The 18,071-nt window shown below is 52.4% G+C and overlaps 1 protein-coding gene across 1 annotated transcript; it reads right to left on the minus strand.

The window, feature by feature from the left end:
* Window positions 1-6,329: 6,329 nt before the first annotated feature.
* Window positions 6,330-15,431, minus strand: LOC148903516 (uncharacterized). Its single transcript, XM_088989655.1, has 4 exons — window positions 11,635-15,431; window positions 10,989-11,568; window positions 9,564-10,954; window positions 6,330-9,497 (listed from the first exon to the last, which is right to left on the minus strand). The coding sequence occupies exons 1-4, from the start codon at window positions 13,777-13,779 to the stop codon at window positions 8,559-8,561; spliced, it is 5,055 nt and encodes a 1,684-aa protein (XP_088845781.1). The 5' UTR covers window positions 13,780-15,431; the 3' UTR covers window positions 6,330-8,558.
* Between the last annotated feature and the right edge of the window lie 2,640 nt (window positions 15,432-18,071).

Genomic DNA, 18,071 nt, shown 5'->3' on the forward strand with positions numbered 1-18,071 from the left:
CCACTTCCTGGTAGTTCATGACGCCGTGTAACTCCACGCACTCGATCAGGATAACCTTGATCTCTCCCGTCACCAACATGTGACGGAGACGCGTCTCCAGCTCAAAGATGCTCCAACCCCTCCGTATCACGTAGCTGGCCGTCAAAACGATGATGAGGCGCTTGCTCTGGTCCATGCAGCGGGCGACATCCTCGATGTAAGCTAGCAAACGCACAATAAACATCCCGGATTACTTTCTAGAAGACAAAGTTCATAAATGGTCAGGATTTCTTTTTGTTTGCATGCTAAAGTGTCTTAATAGCTTTTGATGACGCAGAAAAAATCCTATCATTTACACCAGTGGCGGACCGTCAAGGGCTACAAAGCCATTTCTGCCAGACGATATGCAAATACATATGTGTCCACTCCAGTGCCAGGGCTTTTGTAATTTTTACTCAGATTGCAGGACCCACAGAATGTTGAGTTTTAGGACTACATAAACATTCAGTACAATGTTAGAAACCTTACACTCTCTTCTTTCATCAGAAAGAAATAGTTAATTCCTAAATTATATGCGTCTGGAGTTATATGAGGTTGAAATGAGGGCAGATATCCAAAATACAATGCAATACATACATATTGGATTATATAGCGCTTCAACAACAGCTGAAGCTGCCACTGTAAACCCGAACAGTACTACTGACTTAAAGTCATTGAGGTCAGTCAACTCAAAAGCCGATTTTTTGTTTCAAAAACTCAAACATTTTGAGTTTTTGAATGAGTAATGCGTTTTTAATTTGCAGTAGATCAATACTTTTGAGTTCATGGCAATCGTTTACTCAAGTATTTTGAGTTCACGGCAGTAAGCTGCGTGATGACGTCACTGCGTGCTCTCATTGGACGCCATTTGAATTCTCAACGGCCGAATCTGGCAGAGACCGACAGATTATTTATTTTAAATTAGGGTAGAAGGACAAACAATTGTATTTAATATACTATATATGTATACTACAAGGACCCAGTGTGTCAATGCTGTAGTCGCTCCACAGGAAAGGAATATTGGGGCATTATATCCGCCGCTCGAGCCAAGGACTTCTCCTAATGTTACGAGCTCTTCTGTGGTAAGTAGGAATGTTTCTTCAACGTCTCTTTTTTGTTGAAAGACACAGCAGGGTTATTAGGAGAATTGTACCGCAAAGGTTTGTTTGGGCGGTGGTGGAGTAATATCTATCACGGGGTGTTGCGAGTTATGTTTGTGTCCGCGAAGGTTCGAGAATAATAGTCAAATGGGTGTTAAATTAAGTTTTATATGAACTTCAAAAGTTATAAGGGTCACCCGAAATCCACCACACAGATGCTGCAACGCCAGCAGGTTGGTGCTTTGAGTTAACTTTGTTTTAAACGGCAGCACAATAAGTCATGCTAATTCAACGTGCAACAGTTGTGCTGCCGTTTTAAGAAGGCACTAAGTAAATATAATGCTAGCCAAATGAAATATCACTCTGTACAATTGGTGTAGTTTTAAATGGTCATTCATGTGGAAACATAAAACTTTTTAAATGTATTTTTGAAACTGCAAACACCATTTTTCAAACTGCAAACACCTGACTGGCTTGATGGCATCATTTAATCTGGTAAATTAGATTATTTATTCAATTTAAAAAGTAAACATGGATCAAGGTGTTTTATTAAATTAAATGATTACATTTGTTGTCTGTTTTTTCTATTCAACCTTTTAGCCCCAGGGTGGAAATTGAGTAACACCACCATTATCTAAAGTATGTTTACAATTTTATTAATGCTACATGATTAATTACCCGAATCATATTAAAAATAATACATGTATGTATTTTTTTATATTGAACAGAATTTTACCTAAACTTAATTCTCCATAGGTCTCCATAGGCCACTGTCTTGGGTTTGAGATGCTGAAGACAAGTACTGCAATGTTAAGGTCCTGTCGCTTTCCCCAAATTAAAACTTTGCTTTTATCTCCTCTTGCTTTTGATAAAGAACAGCATGATATACACGAGACGCAGTCTGGCCCTTCGTGCTCTCCATGCATACCTACGAGAAGATGACTCACAGTTCTTAAAAACATGCAATGTATGTATTGCCTGACTTAACTCAAATGTCTATTGATGTATTTTGCAGTGGGAAGAGGATCCAGACATTGAAAACATTCCTGTCGCATTTCTCTCCGTGACAACTGACAACTGGCGCCATCTTGTTTAACCCCAACAGTATTTCTGTTGTGATAGAAGATGGCATTATTGTGAGATGTCTCCCAAGGTTGGCTGATACACACCTCCTCTTGTTTGTTTTAATGTATGCACTGCATTTAGATTCTCCCAAAAAATTAATCCACACATTCACCTTCATTCAGAAAACACTGCTGTGTCTTGATGATAACAGACCACTCAAACAACGCCTGCTAAGTTTAAAAAATGGTTTGTTCCGCAATATTGAAGGCACCAGTGCCTCCAATATTACGGAACAAAGCAACACTGGATAAGTAATTTCATAGTTTTACTCTGCTTTGTATACCTAAACATTGATGTACTGTTTGTGACTGATTGTCTATTCATAATTTGATGTGTAAACCTGGATTCCACTAAAATGTCTTTTTTCATTTCATGAATAGTGTTTGTTTTTAGTAAGTTTTACTTTGATTTGCACCTTATAACGAGTACATTGAAATGTATTCTCTTGTATTTATTCAAGTATATGCTTGTCAGAGAATTTATTTTTGAACAGAACAGCAGAGTATAATTTGTTGTTTTTTTCTGTTTTGTTTTGTTGTTGTGTTTATTTCACATCTTTATCACGATGTTGTGTTAATTACTAAAAAAGAACTCCTCAGGTGTTTATTTCTTGTTTTGGTACGTGGACATGCTGTGCATTTGGTACTGTTATCATGAATGTTTTATCAAAGGTTGTTTTAAACCTTAATAAAAAAATGTGCACTAAAACAGACATGTGAGGTGGGTTTTTGTTTTTAGACATAGAAAGCAAAGTACAGTACATGAATATATTTTTTCAGGTAACATAAATTTGAGTTGGTTACGCTTACATATGAAACCTAATTTTAACTTAAAAATTAAGATAACAAGAAAACAGAGTAAACTGAAAGTACATCTTTTAAGTTCATTCAAACTCATAACATTTCAGTTCAGTCAAACTCATAAAATTTATTTCCACTACTCAAAAATTTTGAGTAAACTGTACTCAAAAATTTTGACGTAATCAGTTGCCATAAAATTTTTGAGTACTTTCAACTTGTTGGGTTTTACAGTGGAAAGCGCTAATATGGACAAACGGTTAATGCTACCCCCCAAAAACATTTCCAGAGGTCATACCAGCGCTTTATCGGCACCCACTTTGCAAGAAAACCCAAAACCTGAACAAATTCGGTAATGGCGCTCAACATCTTATTTTCAATTCCAGAATAAATTTGAGAATGGCAGGGCGACAAGTTGATCGCACCACCAAGCTCCGAAAATCTCCCGATTAATGATTTCTGAAACTTAACATGTACTTGTTATTTATCTGGCTATCTGGCTGGCTACGTAGCTGGCTATTTGCTGTCTATTAGCTATCTATTTGGCTGGCTATCTGGCTACCTATCTGTTAGCTATCTAGCTATCTATCTATTGGCTATCTGGCTAGCTATCTATTAGCTATAGAGCTAGCTTTCTATCTATTTGAGTTATTCCGGGTTGAGTGAACGCCGGCGCGTGTGCTTGTGGCGTCACCGGTGCGCACCACCGCTTTAATGTCTTTCAATTCCTTGATCTTCTTGATGTGTGTCTCACCCTGACGTATATCACATGCTTGAAAATGGTATAAAAGCAGCTGTCGTGGGACAGAGAGACTCAGACTCATCTCGGACTCAGACCCGGACAGACACACCGCTCGCAGAGACCTGCTCAGCATCGCACGGAGTTTCACAGCACGACTTGCTCGACTCCACGCCGCGATCAAGCTCTGTGCGTCACCTGCCTGGGAGATCTGACAACGAACCTACTTACAAATAAAGAGAACCATCAAACTCTTTATTGGCGAGCCAGCCTGGAACATTTTTGTCCCTCCTCCTCAGCCCAATCAACTCTCCGAATGGAAAGAGACCAGATTTCCGCCGTCTCCCTCAAACCCCCCCCCCCCCCCCCTGGCACAACGACATGGAGCTCTGGTTCCAAGTGGTTGACTCCCAATTCGTCAACCGTGGCATCACCCAGGAGACCACCAAATTCCACTATGTGATCGCTGCCCTCACTCCGGAGTTGGCTGGCCGTGTGCGGCGAGTCATCTTCGATCCTCCGGCTGAAAATCCTTACTCTGCCCTGAAACAGGAAATCCTGAGGCAAACCACCCTCACGGAACACCAGAGGTACGTAGCCTTGAGGCATGACGTCGAGCTGGGGGACAGCCGGCCCTCCCAGCTCCTGCAACGCCTCGAGACGGTGGCGGGCAACAGCCTCAAGGACCAGACTTTCCTGCAGCATGTCTTCATAGAGAAGCTGCCCCCGAGGATCCAAGCAGCCCTGGCAACCACACCACCCGACTCTACCTTGCAGGAGTTGGCCCAAAGTTGCGGAGGCGTACGCAGGGCAGCCTACCGTTTCTGCCATGCAGCGTCCTCTGAAGCCAGGGCCCTCGACTGATGCTCTGCAACTGCTCGTCGACGAGATGCGTGCCCTGCGAACGGAAATCCGGGAACGCAGCCACAGTCGAGAGCGCCGCCGTAGTCGCGGACGCCGCCCCATTCGAGAGTGCAGCCCAAGTCGCGACCGGAACCCATCCAGCGCGGACCCCGACCTGTGCTGGTACCACCAATATTAGGGTGACGATGCAGTGAGCCGTGCAAGCGGTCGGGAAACGGCCCAGCCAGGGAGTGAACACGGCTTCCCACTTGCCTGGCGCCTCCACAACCAGCCACATCATTTATGTCCGCGACCGCGCATCGGGAAGACGATTCATGGTGGACTCGGCTGCTGATATCAGCGTTCTGCCTCCTTCCCCTGTGGAGCACCGGAACCCCGACGCTGGAGTGTCCCTGCAAGCTGCCAACCGCACCACCATTAAGACGTATGGCCAATGGTTTCTCAACCTCGACTTGGGCCTATGTCGCTCCTTCCCTTTTATCTTCACCATTGCTGATGTTCCTCAGCCCATCCTTGGCGCGAACTTCCTGCACAAGTTTGATCTGTCCGTCAACATCCGCAGGAAGAGGTTGACTGATGACTGTCCGTGCACGGTAGGACGGGCAACCCTGCGCTTCTTCATCTCTCGCATGTACCATCTCCTTCATCTTCTCCATTTCTCACGGTCCTTCGACGATTCCCCGACCTGACCAACCCCAGTCGGACGACCCTACCTGCTCCCGACATTCTCGTTTCAACGTTTTCGCCGCCTTGCCCCGGCAAAACAACGGATTGCTGAAGCCGAATTCAACCACATGCTTCAGCTTGGTATTATCCGTCCATCGGACAGCAAATGGGCCTCCTCGCTGCACATGGTCCCCAAGGCGAAGGCAGGCGACTGGCGTCCCTGCGGTGACTTCCGAGCTCTGAATTTCATCACAGTTCCTGACCGCTATCCTCTTCCTCACATCCACGACTGTGTGTCATTCCTCCACGGACAAACAGTGTTTTCCACCATCGATCTGGTGAGAGCCTATCACCAGATCCCTGTCGCGAAAGAGGATGTTTCCAAGACGGCCGTCACCACCCCATTTGGCTCGTTTGAGTTCCTCCGCATGCCATTTGGCCTCCGGAACGCCGCTCAGACTTTTCAACTGCGCGGTCTTGACTTCTGCTGTGCCTACATCGATGACATCCTCATCGCCAGCAACTCCCAAGACGAGCACCTGCAGCACCTGGAAACGGTCTTCAAGCGTCTGGATGAGCACGGCCTGGTCGTCAACTCCGATAAGTGCGTTTTTGGCCAGCCCAAGGTCAAATTCCTCGGCCACCTAGTTCATGGCAAAGGAGTACGCCCTCTACCCGGCAAGGTGCAGGCCATCCGTGACTTTCCCACACCCGAGACGGTAACCCAATTACAACGCTTCCTCGGGATGGTAAACTTCTACCGACGCTTCATCCCGAACTGTGCCGCGGTTGCCCTGCCACTAAACTCGCTGACTGGCAACAGGAAGAAGCACGTTCCCGTCGACCTCTCCTCCGAGCAATTGAAGGCTTTTCAACGGCTGAAGGATCTTGTTGCCAATGAAACACTCCTAGCTCACCCAAGCCCCGGTGGTCAGTTGTCATGGTTGTTGTCATGGTTGACGCCTCCACGGTTGCAATCGATGCGGTTCTCCACGACGGCCTCAATGGCGACTCTCGACCCATCGCCTTCTTCTCCAAGGCCCTCCAGCCGGCCGAACGCCGACACTCCACCTTTGGCCGGGAACTTCTTGGTGTCTACCTCAGCGTGAAGCACTTCCGGCACTTAATCGAGGGTGGACGCGTCATCATCTATACCGACCGCAAGCCACTCCTCTCCGCCATCCCCTCGGCATCGACGAAGTACCTGGAGCGAGAAGTTCGGCACTTGGACTACCTCTCGCAATTTGACCTTGAGTTTCGCCACGTCCAGGGGGCTCAGAACGAGGTCACAGATGCCCTTTCTCGAGTTGAGATCAACGCGATCCAGTTTCCCGACGGTCTTGACTACGGTGAGATGGCAGCAGCTCAGGTACGAGAAGGTCTGGCCGACCATGCCAACGACTCCAACATCATCGCGGTCCCTTTCCATAACTCTGGCTGCACAATCCTGTGCGTCCAGTCCGACGGCGTCCCGCGACCACTGGCCCTTCCGGCGAAAGGTGTTCCACTCTCTACACAGTCTCTCTCATCCTGGAATTCGTGGCACGACCAAGATGCTGGCGAAAACGTTTTCCTGGAGGGGGCTGCAAAGAGACGTGCGAGACTGGGTGCGCGGCTGTCTACGATGCCAATGTTCAAAGGTTTAGCGCCATACGAAGTCACCCGTGGGAATTTTTGACACGCCGGACGCCCGGTTCAGTCACGTCCACATAGATCTTGTCGGACCCCTTGCCCCCTCCCGTGGCTTTCGGTACTTGTTGACTTGCGTTGACCGCTTCACCCGGTAGTGCGAAGTGCTTCCCTTGTCCGACTGCGGGTCCGAAGCTGTTGTCGGAGCCTTCCTCCAACATTGGGTCGCCCGCTTTGGGTCACCGAAGACCATCACCACCGATCGGGGAGCCCAGTTCGAGTCTGCACTATTTGGCAAGCTGTGCAATTTTCTGGGATGTGAACGAAACCGGACGACTGCCTACCACCCAGCTGCGAACGGCATGGTGGAACGCCTCCATCGCCAACTGAAGGCCTCCCTAATGTCTGCCGCCATTGCCGAAACACTGGGTGGATAACCTGCCTCTGGTGTTGCTGGGCATCCGTTCCACGCTAAAGCCCGACATCAACTCGACTCCAGCGGAGCTGGTATATGGCACCAGTTTACGCCTGCCTGGTGAGCTGCTCAACCCGACCGACCCTACGATCGCTGACGTCAATGATCTGCTCACCCGCCTCCGGCAGTTTGCGCTGGCTCTGCAGCCCCAGTCACCACGAACATCGTACCAGCCGACGCACGTGGATCCCGCACTCCTAACATGTACGCATGCCTTCCTGCGGTGTGATCGGGTGCGTAAGCCCCTCCAGCCCCCTTACAATGGCCCGTATCCCGTCCTCTCCCGCGGTGAGAAGACGTTCCGGATTCAAATCAACGGCCGCGAGGATACAGTCTCCATCGACCGACTCAAACCGGCAGTCGTAGAGCCCACGTTGCCGTGCTCCCGAACACCGACGTCGGCCACCCCACCAACAACGCCCCCTACCGCTGATCGACCTTCTTCGTGCCTGGCCTCTCCGTGTGGCCGAACGACCCGGAGCGGCAGACGTGTGCATTTCCCAGAACGTCTCACCTCCTACGGGCTCTTCTGAGTGCGTCCAGCTCGTCTTTTTTCCTGCGTCGCCTTCCCCGACTTCAGATCCAGGAGGGGAGCCCTGTGGCGTCACCGGTGCGCACCGCCGCTTTAATGTCTTTCAATTCCTTGATCTCCTAGATGTGCGTCTCACCCTGACGTATATCACATGCTTGAAAATGGTATAAAAGCAGCTGTCGCGGGACAGAGAGACTCAGACTCATCTCGGACTCAGACCCGGACAGACACACCGCTCGCAGAGACCTGCTCAGCATCGCACGGAGTTTCACAGCACGACTTGCTCGACTCCACGGCGCGATCAAGCTCTGCGCGTCACCTGCCTGGGAGATCTGACAACGGACCTACTTACAAATTGTTACGCTACTCGAGGCAAGGACGCCGGGCTCGAGTGGCGAGGGAAGGAGGGAAGGCTTGGATCCGAAATGCAACGGCGAGACAGAGATCAGGGTAAAGTCTTTTACTGAAACACGCATGCAAAACAACAAACTCATAAAGTGGGGAATGTGCGTAAAGGCAATGGAAGAAATAGCGAACCTGACAGCAAGGTAGTAGTGGGGGTGACTTCCGAAATATTCCGACGGAGACTGGATAGCGCAATCGGTAGATATAGTCAGAAGGCACAATCACGGGAATGACAAACAGCTGTGGGAACCCAGGTGCGTGATGATGGGAGGGGCCGTCTCCAGGGAGCAGCGGAGGAGATGACAGGAGGGGCGGGGCGCGCCCAGGACGGCGACGAGATGTGACAGTGCCCCCCCCTCAACGGACGCCTCTTGGCGGCCCACCAGGTTTGGAAGGGTGAGCCGCATGGAACGCCCGGATGAGAGATGGGTCGAGGATCCAGGCACGTGGGACCCACTGTCGTTCCTCCGGTCCATAGCCCTCCCAGTCGACCAGGTACTGCACTCCTCTGCCCATGCGCCTGGAGTCCAGTATCTCCCGCACGGTGTAGACCGGTCCGTCGGCCAACATCCGGGGGGGAGGTGGGGGGGGTGGGCGTGGGGGCTAAGGAGCTGGTTTCCACTGGCTTGAGGAGGGAAACGTGAAAGACGGGGTGGATCCTCATGGTGGGTGGCAGCCGGAGCCTCACCGAGACCGGGCTGAGGATGGCCTCGATGGGGAAGGGACCCGTAAAGCGTGGGCCCAGCTTGGCTGAAGACCCTGCCAGCCGAAGGTCCCTCGTGGACAGCCACACCTCCTGCCCGACCTGGTAGTTGGGTGCCTGTCTCCGATGACGGTCCGCCAACCGCTGGTTCCGGGATGCGGTGCGTGTCAGGGCGTCCCTGGTCTCCTTCCAGACTCGGTGGGCCCGTCTGAGGTGATGTTCAATAGACGGGACCTCCACCTGGCCCTCCTGTGTGGGGAACAAGGGCGGCTGATAGCCACAGGCGGACATGAATGGGGACCGACCTGTGGCTGCGGAGACCAGGGAGTTGTGGGCGTACTCCACCCAGGGTAGGTGCAGGGCCCACGACGCCGGGTTGTGGAGGCACACGCACCGGAGGGCCGCCTCCAGGTCCTGGTTCTTCCTCTCCGTCTGTCCGTTGGTCTGGGGATGGTATCCAGATGACAGGCTCGCCGACGCCCCTAGGGACCGACAGAAACGCTTCCATACCTTGGACACGAACTGCGGTCCCCGGTCCGACACGATGTCCGTCGGAATCCCGTGGAGACGGACGACGTGGTTAACCAGGAGTTGAGCCGTCTCGATGGCGGACGGCAACCTGGTTAACGGGACGAAGTGGGCCGACTTGGAGAATCGGTCCACAACGGTGAGGACGACCGTCTTGCCACGGGAGGGGGGGAGGCCTGTCACGAAGTCGACGGAGATGTGAGACCAGGGTCTGGACGGCACCGGTAGCGGTTGGAGGAGTCCTGCCGGGGGCTGGTGGGAAGCTTTCCCACAAGCACAGGTCGGGCAGGCTTTCACGAAGCTGGTGATGTCCCTTCGGAACCCCGGCCACCAGAACCGTTGGGCGATGAGTTGGATCGTCCTGTTGACCCCCGGGTGACAGGCAATCTTGGAGGTGTGCCCCCAGACGAGCACCTCCGTGCGAAGAGGGGCGGGGACGAACAGGCGATCCTTAGGACAGCCCCTGGGGATGGGGGTCGTCCCCAGGGCTTGCTGAACTTTTCTCTCAACCTCCCACCTCAGGGCACCCAGGATGCGTTGGGCCGGCAGGATGTTGGTGGTGGTCTCCTCCCTTTCTGCCGGCTCATGGATGCGGGATAGGGCATCGGGCTTGGTGTTCTGTGACCCTGGGCAGTAGGTGAGAGAAAAGTTAAACCGGGTGAGAAAGAGTGACCATCGGGCCTGTCGCGAGTTAAGTCTCTTGGCAGACCGGATGGCCGCCAGGTTCTTGTGATCCGTGTAGACGGTGAAGGGGTGTTTAGCTCCCTCAAGCCAGTGTCTCCATTCCTGCAGGGCCAGGACGACCGCCAGCAGTTCCCGATTGCCGACGTCATAATTGGCCTCGGCGGGGCTGAGCCGGCGGGAGAAGAAGGCGCATGGGCGTAGCTTCTGGTCGGTGGGAGAGCGCTGGGAAAGGACGGCCCCTACTCCGGACTCGGATGCGTCAACCTCGACCGTGAACGGAAGCTCGGGGTCGGGATGACGCAGGACAGGGGGGTTGGTGAAGGCACGACGGAGGCGGTTGAATGCCCCCTCAGCATCGGGAGTCCACCTGAAAGGGAGCTTGGTGGACGTGAGGTTAGTGAGGGGAAGTGCCTTCTGACTATACCCGCGAATGAAGCGGCGGTAGAAGTTGGCAAACCCCAAAAACCGCTGAAGCTGCTTGCGCGTCTTAGGGGTCGGCCATTCCACCACCGCTTTGGTTTTGGCGGGGTCGGCCCTGAGCTGCCCCTGCTCCACGACAAACCCCAGGAACGACAGAGAGCGGACATGGAAGTCGCACTTCTCTGCCTTCACGTAGAGCCGGTTTTGCAGGAGCCGCGCCAGGACCCGTCGGACGTGTTGCCGATGTTCTTCTGCAGAGCGGGAAGTATCTCCCGCACGGTGTAGACCGGTCCGTCGGCCAACATCCGGGGGGGGAGGTGGGGGGGGTGGGCGTGGGGGCTAAGGAGCTGGTTTCCACTGGCTTGAGGAGGGAAACGTGAAAGACGGGGTGGATCCTCATGGTGGGTGGCAGCCGGAGCCTCACCGAGACCGGGCTGAGGATGGCCTCGATGGGGAAGGGACCCGTAAAGCGTGGGCCCAGCTTGGCTGAAGACCCTGCCAGCCGAAGGTCCCTCGTGGACAGCCACACCTCCTGCCCGACCTGGTAGTTGGGTGCCTGTCTCCGATGACGGTCCGCCAACCGCTGGTTCCGGGATGCGGTGCGTGTCAGGGCGTCCCTGGTCTCCTTCCAGACTCGGTGGGCCCGTCTGAGGTGATGTTCAATAGACGGGACCTCCACCTGGCCCTCCTGTGTGGGGAACAAGGGCGGCTGATAGCCACAGGCGGACATGAATGGGGACCGACCTGTGGCTGCGGAGACCAGGGAGTTGTGGGCGTACTCCACCCAGGGTAGGTGCAGGGCCCACGACGCCGGGTTGTGGAGGCACACGCACCGGAGGGCCGCCTCCAGGTCCTGGTTCTTCCTCTCCGTCTGTCCGTTGGTCTGGGGATGGTATCCAGATGACAGGCTCGCCGACGCCCCTAGGGACCGACAGAAACGCTTCCATACCTTGGACACGAACTGCGGTCCCCGGTCCGACACGATGTCCGTCGGAATCCCGTGGAGACGGACGACGTGGTTAACCAGGAGTTGAGCCGTCTCGATGGCGGACGGCAACCTGGTTAACGGGACGAAGTGGGCCGACTTGGAGAATCGGTCCACAACGGTGAGGACGACCGTCTTGCCACGGGAGGGGGGGAGGCCTGTCACGAAGTCGACGGAGATGTGAGACCAGGGTCTGGACGGCACCGGTAGCGGTTGGAGGAGTCCTGCCGGGGGCTGGTGGGAAGCTTTCCCACAAGCACAGGTCGGGCAGGCTTTCACGAAGCTGGTGATGTCCCTTCGGAACCCCGGCCACCAGAACCGTTGGGCGATGAGTTGGATCGTCCTGTTGACCCCCGGGTGACAGGCAATCTTGGAGGTGTGCCCCCAGACGAGCACCTCCGTGCGAAGAGGGGCGGGGACGAACAGGCGATCCTTAGGACAGCCCCTGGGGATGGGGGTCGTCCCCAGGGCTTGCTGAACTTTTCTCTCAACCTCCCACCTCAGGGCACCCAGGATGCGTTGGGCCGGCAGGATGTTGGTGGTGGTCTCCTCCCTTTCTGCCGGCTCATGGATGCGGGATAGGGCATCGGGCTTGGTGTTCTGTGACCCTGGGCAGTAGGTGAGAGAAAAGTTAAACCGGGTGAGAAAGAGTGACCATCGGGCCTGTCGCGAGTTAAGTCTCTTGGCAGACCGGATGGCCGCCAGGTTCTTGTGATCCGTGTAGACGGTGAAGGGGTGTTTAGCTCCCTCAAGCCAGTGTCTCCATTCCTGCAGGGCCAGGACGACCGCCAGCAGTTCCCGATTGCCGACGTCATAATTGGCCTCGGCGGGGCTGAGCCGGCGGGAGAAGAAGGCGCATGGGCGTAGCTTCTGGTCGGTGGGAGAGCGCTGGGAAAGGACGGCCCCTACTCCGGACTCGGATGCGTCAACCTCGACCGTGAACGGAAGCTCGGGGTCGGGATGACGCAGGACAGGGGGGTTGGTGAAGGCACGACGGAGGCGGTTGAATGCCCCCTCAGCATCGGGAGTCCACCTGAAAGGGAGCTTGGTGGACGTGAGGTTAGTGAGGGGAAGTGCCTTCTGACTATACCCGCGAATGAAGCGGCGGTAGAAGTTGGCAAACCCCAAAAACCGCTGAAGCTGCTTGCGCGTCTTAGGGGTCGGCCATTCCACCACCGCTTTGGTTTTGGCGGGGTCGGCCCTGAGCTGCCCCTGCTCCACGACAAACCCCAGGAACGACAGAGAGCGGACATGGAAGTCGCACTTCTCTGCCTTCACGTAGAGCCGGTTTTGCAGGAGCCGCGCCAGGACCCGTCGGACGTGTTGCCGATGTTCTTCTGCAGAGCGGGAAAAAATAAGAATGTCATCGAGGTAAACAAAAACGAAAACATTGAGGAAGTCCCTGAGCACATCATTTATCAGATTTTGGAAAACGGCGGGCGCGTTCGTGAGCCCGAACGGCATCACCAGGTATTCGAAGTGCCCTAAAGGTGTCTTGAATGCTGTTTTCCATTCATCCCCCTCACGGATACGGACCAAATGGTAGGCGCTGCGAAGGTCTAATTTAGAAAACATGGTGGCGGACTGAAGGGGCGCGAAGGCCGAATCCATGAGGGGGAGAGGGTATCTGTTACGGATGGTGATGTCGTTCAGGCCCCGGTAGTCAACGCATGGGCGCAGGGATCCGTCCTTCTTCTCGATAAAGAAAAACCCTGCGCCCAGCGGGGAACGCGACGGGCGAATGAGTCCCGCCGCTAGAGAGGAGTCTATGTAAGTGCTCAGGGCTTCCCGTTCCGGTTGTGAAATGTGGTAAAGTCTGGAGTCCGGTAATGGAGCCCCTGGCTGCACAGTCATACGGTCGGGATGGATTGGGCAGGGATTGGGCTCTGTCCTTGCTGAACACCTCCCGCAGGTCATGGTAACATTGTGGCACACCCTTGAGGCAGATGGCCTCGGGCGGGCCAACGCGGGAGGGATCTTGCCCTGCCGTAGCCGACCGTAGGCAGTTGGCGTAGCAGTAGGGGCTCCAGCCCTGAATGGTGGGACCCTCCCAGGAGATGGATGGGTCGTGGGTATTGAGCCAGGGAAGACCCAATACCAATGGCGCATTCCGGGAGGGCATGACTAAAAATTGGCGGTGCTCCACATGGTTCCCCGCTACCCGAAGTTTGAGCGGGGCCGTGATGTGCGTGACTCGCGCTAATAGTCCTCCGTCCAGGTCCACGAACTCCTTGGGGGGCAGGAGGTCGATAAGTTGGCAGCCCAATGAGTCTGCCAACTCGGGATCGATAATGCACCCGTCGGCCCCCGAGTCCACTAATGCCCGCACTGTTTGGGAGCTGGAAGGCCCAGTCAATTCACTTTCCAGCTCCAATCGCATTACGGGGGTAGGGGGTTTTGCCTCCCGCGGTCGCCTATGTCGTTTCTTCGACAGGGACTTGCATGTGCCGGAGGTCTTTGGTTGGGGGCCTTGGGTGCGGCGAGCCCCGGGTTCGATGCGGTCGTTCCCCCCACCAATCAGCATGGGTTCGGGGGAAATCTCCCGACGTCGCACGCGCTCGCTGCCGGCGTTGGTTCTCAACGACCGGGTTCGTGGCTCGTCGGGCCGCCGACCGCTCAGCTCCCTCCGTCGCTCCTGAAGGCGGTGATCATGGCCGATGACTATGTTGACCAAGTCGTCGAAGGTGGTGCCAGCGTCGCGTGTAGCCAGTTCGTCCTTGAGATCGGAGTTAAGCCCGCGACGAAACACCCCCCTCAACGCTCGGTCGTCGTAGCCGCTGCCAGCGGCCTGAATCCGGAAGGCGACGGAGTACTCTGCAGCCGAGCGGGACCCCTGGACGCAGTCGAGGAGTCTTCCTTCTACCTCAACTTCCGTGACCGGATGGTGGAATACCCGGCAAATCTCTGCCACGAAGTCAGGGTAGGAGGTGCACAGCTCCGGTCGAGACTCCCGGATGGCCAGCACCCACGTCTCGGCGTCTCCCCTGAGCAGGCTGGTGATAAAAGCTACCTTAGCCTCATCGCTAGCGTAGGCTTGCGGCAGTTGTTCAAACACGAGCGCGCATTGCATGAGAAATTGCGCGCAACGCCCGGTTTCGCCTGCGTAGCAAGAGGGGTTGGGTAGCGGGAGCGGGTGCCCACCCGCGGACGGGGAGGACCGAATTGTGAGGGCTGCCAGACGTTCCTCGACCGTCTCGAATCGTTGAGCCAGCGAGGTGGTGATCTGGCGGAGTTCCGTGATGGCTTGCGCCATCTGGCTCGAACGCTCCGCTTGCATGGAGAGGGCGGTGAGGAATCTGTCTTCGCCGGCGGGATCCATGGGTGGTCGGAATATTATGTTACGCTACTCGAGGCAAGGACGCCGGGCTCGAGTGGCGAGGGAAGGAGGGAAGGCTTGGATCAGAAATGCAACGGCGAGACAGAGATCAGGGTAAAGTCTTTTACTGAAACACGCATGCAAAACAACAAACTCATAAAGTGGGGAATGTGCGTAAAGGCAATGGAAGAAATAGCGAACCTGACAGCAAGGTAGTAGTGGGGGTGACTTCCGAAATATTCCGACGGAGACTGGATAGCGCAATCGGTAGATATAGTCAGAAGGCACAATCACGGGAATGACAAACAGCTGTGGGAACCCAGGTGCGTGATGATGGGAGGGGCCGTCTCCAGGGAGCAGCGGAGGAGATGACAGGAGGGGCGGGGCGCGCCCAGGACGGCGACGAGATGTGACACAAATAAAGAGAACCATCTCTTCATGCTCACCCACAGAAAAAAAAACTTCTCCTGTAAAGTGACTGAGAGTTTTGAAAGGTGCTTAGAAACTAAATGTATTATTATTATTATTATTATTATTATTATTATTATTATTATTATTATTATTATTGTTATTATCCTATCCATTTTCTATCCCGCTTATTCCTCACTAGGGTTGCGGGGGGTGCTGGAGCCTATCTCAGCTGTCTTCAGGCACAAGGCGGTGGACACCCTGAATTGGTTGCCAGCCAATCGCAGGGCACACAAAGATGTACAACAGTCACTCTCACACTCACAACTAGGGACAATTTGGAGTGGTCAATCTGCCTGCCATGCATGTTTTTGGAGTATGGGAGGAAACCGGAGGACCCGGAGACTCCACACAAAGAGGCCAGACCGGGACGCAAACCTCTGCACTGTGAAGCTGCTGTGCTAACCACTCGACTACCAGGCCTCCCATTCTTCTTCTTCTTCTTCTTCTTCTTCTTCTTCTTCTTCTTCTTCTTCTTCTTCTTCTTCTTCTTCTTCTTCTTCTTCTTCTTCTTCTTCTTCTTATTATTATTATTATTATTATTATTATTAAAACAGTTTTATCCCCCCCAAAAAAACTTTTTTTTTTTGTTGCTGCGATGCACATCCAACATACTTTGCTCTTCCCATGTTGACGCAAACAGAAAGAAAGTACCTCGAAGTAGTATGGTGTCATCGTGGAAATGATCGCTGGTGAAACCTAAAGATAAATATTCAATATTGAAAAGATAACAAATACATCTTCAGTCCACACAAAGTCCGAACGAGGCATTATGGGTGGCGGGGGGTATTCCAAAGGAATGCTTGAAAACATGCACATGCACCAAGAGATTGTGGACTGCGCAGCATGCAGTGAGTAAGAACTGAATCGGGACCATGGACGGGATCCATCAGTCGAGCTGCAACCTGGAACCTGACAATCACCCTGGGAGTCAAATAATTTGCATTTCGGGTGAATCCCCCGGTAAAAATGTCCCCCAAGTCAAACCTGTCAACCTTGGCTAATAGCTGCCCCTATAAATGATGACAATTCCCGTATAAAAGTTGTAGTCTGCCTTACATTATTTGAAATGTTAAAAAAATGTTAACACGAGCAAAAATGCAGAAGCTAGCTTACCGCGCATGCTTTTATCAAGCCAACCATAAGCAGCGATTAAGAATATATATATATATATATATATATATATATATATATATATATATATATATATATATATATATATATACCCCTCCCACCGGTATCACCTCATCAGCATAACGAATGTTGCCTAACCTGTTTTGCCTAAGCAGGCTATTGTATGAACGATCCAAATTGAACCTCACCACACCAGAAGGATTTTGTTGTTTTATAACAATCACTTCTTTTAACCCCCTTTCAAACCATCTATGTTCTTTCGCTAAGATTTTAACCTCATTGTCGTCAAATGAGTGGTTGCTAGCTTTTAGGTGCAAATGTACTGCCGATTGAGGCCCACTTGTATTATCCCTGCGATTTTGATAAAGTCTTTTTTTGAGAATTTGTTGAGTCTCCCCAATGTACTGCTCTTTACAATTTTCATTCTTACAATGTATGGAATAAACTACATTACTTTGTTTTTCATTTGGTAGCCTATCTTTTGGATGCACTAATTTTTGCCTTAACGTGTTTATTGGTTTGAAATAAGTTGGAATTTTATGTTGCCAAAGGACTCTTTGTAGTTTTTCAGAAACCCCTATATATATATATATATATATATATATATATATATATATATATATATATATATATATATATTCTTCAAAGGGTGCAGTTCCTTCCAACTAACGGCCAATGACCTGTCTCTCCACAACATGGAAGCTCATGTCAGGCATCATTGCGGCTAAGATAAGTGGACACATGGATCAATACATGAGCAAAGCACAGAGAGGCATTGGTAGAGATACTAGAGGTGCCAAACATCAGCTGCTGGTTGACAGAACAGTCGCACAAGACTGCAGGTCTCGACATACCAACCTGTGCACAGCCTGGATTGATTACAAGAAAGCATATGACTCGATGCCACACACATGGATCACTGAATGCTTGGAGTTGTATAAGGTCAACAGGAGAGCCTTTGTTGCAAACTCGATGAGAATGTGGAAAACCACGCTTGAAGCCAATGGCAAGCCACTAACGCAAGTGTCCATCAAACGTGGCATATACCAAGGTGATGCACTCTGCCCACTGCTGTTCTGTATATGAAGCCAAAATGGAACTGTATAGTGCCACTTAGCAGTTTTTTTTTTTTGACGACGATACTAGTGCAGCGTGTTCTACCGGAAACAAATTCCTTGTGTGTTCTACATACTTGGCAATAAAGATGATTATGATTCTGTTTCTGATGACTGAACCCCCTCAGCCAGATAATCGCCAAGACAGGCTATGGATACCGCCTCAGAAATGGAGCTACGATCAGTCACCTCCTATACATGGATGACATAAAGCTGTATGCTAAGAGCGAAAGGGGCATAGACTCCCTGATCCACACAACCAGGATCTACAGCAGTGACATCGGAATGTCATTCGGGCTGGAGAAATGTAGTCGGATGGTGACTAAGAGGGGCAACTGAAGGGGTCTCACTCCCTGAAGGAACAATAG

Source organism: Hippocampus bargibanti, linkage group LG01, assembly GCF_051943395.1.
Source record: "Hippocampus bargibanti isolate YZ-2025 linkage group LG01, ASM5194339v1, whole genome shotgun sequence".
NCBI classification, from domain to species: domain Eukaryota; kingdom Metazoa; phylum Chordata; class Actinopteri; order Syngnathiformes; family Syngnathidae; genus Hippocampus; species Hippocampus bargibanti.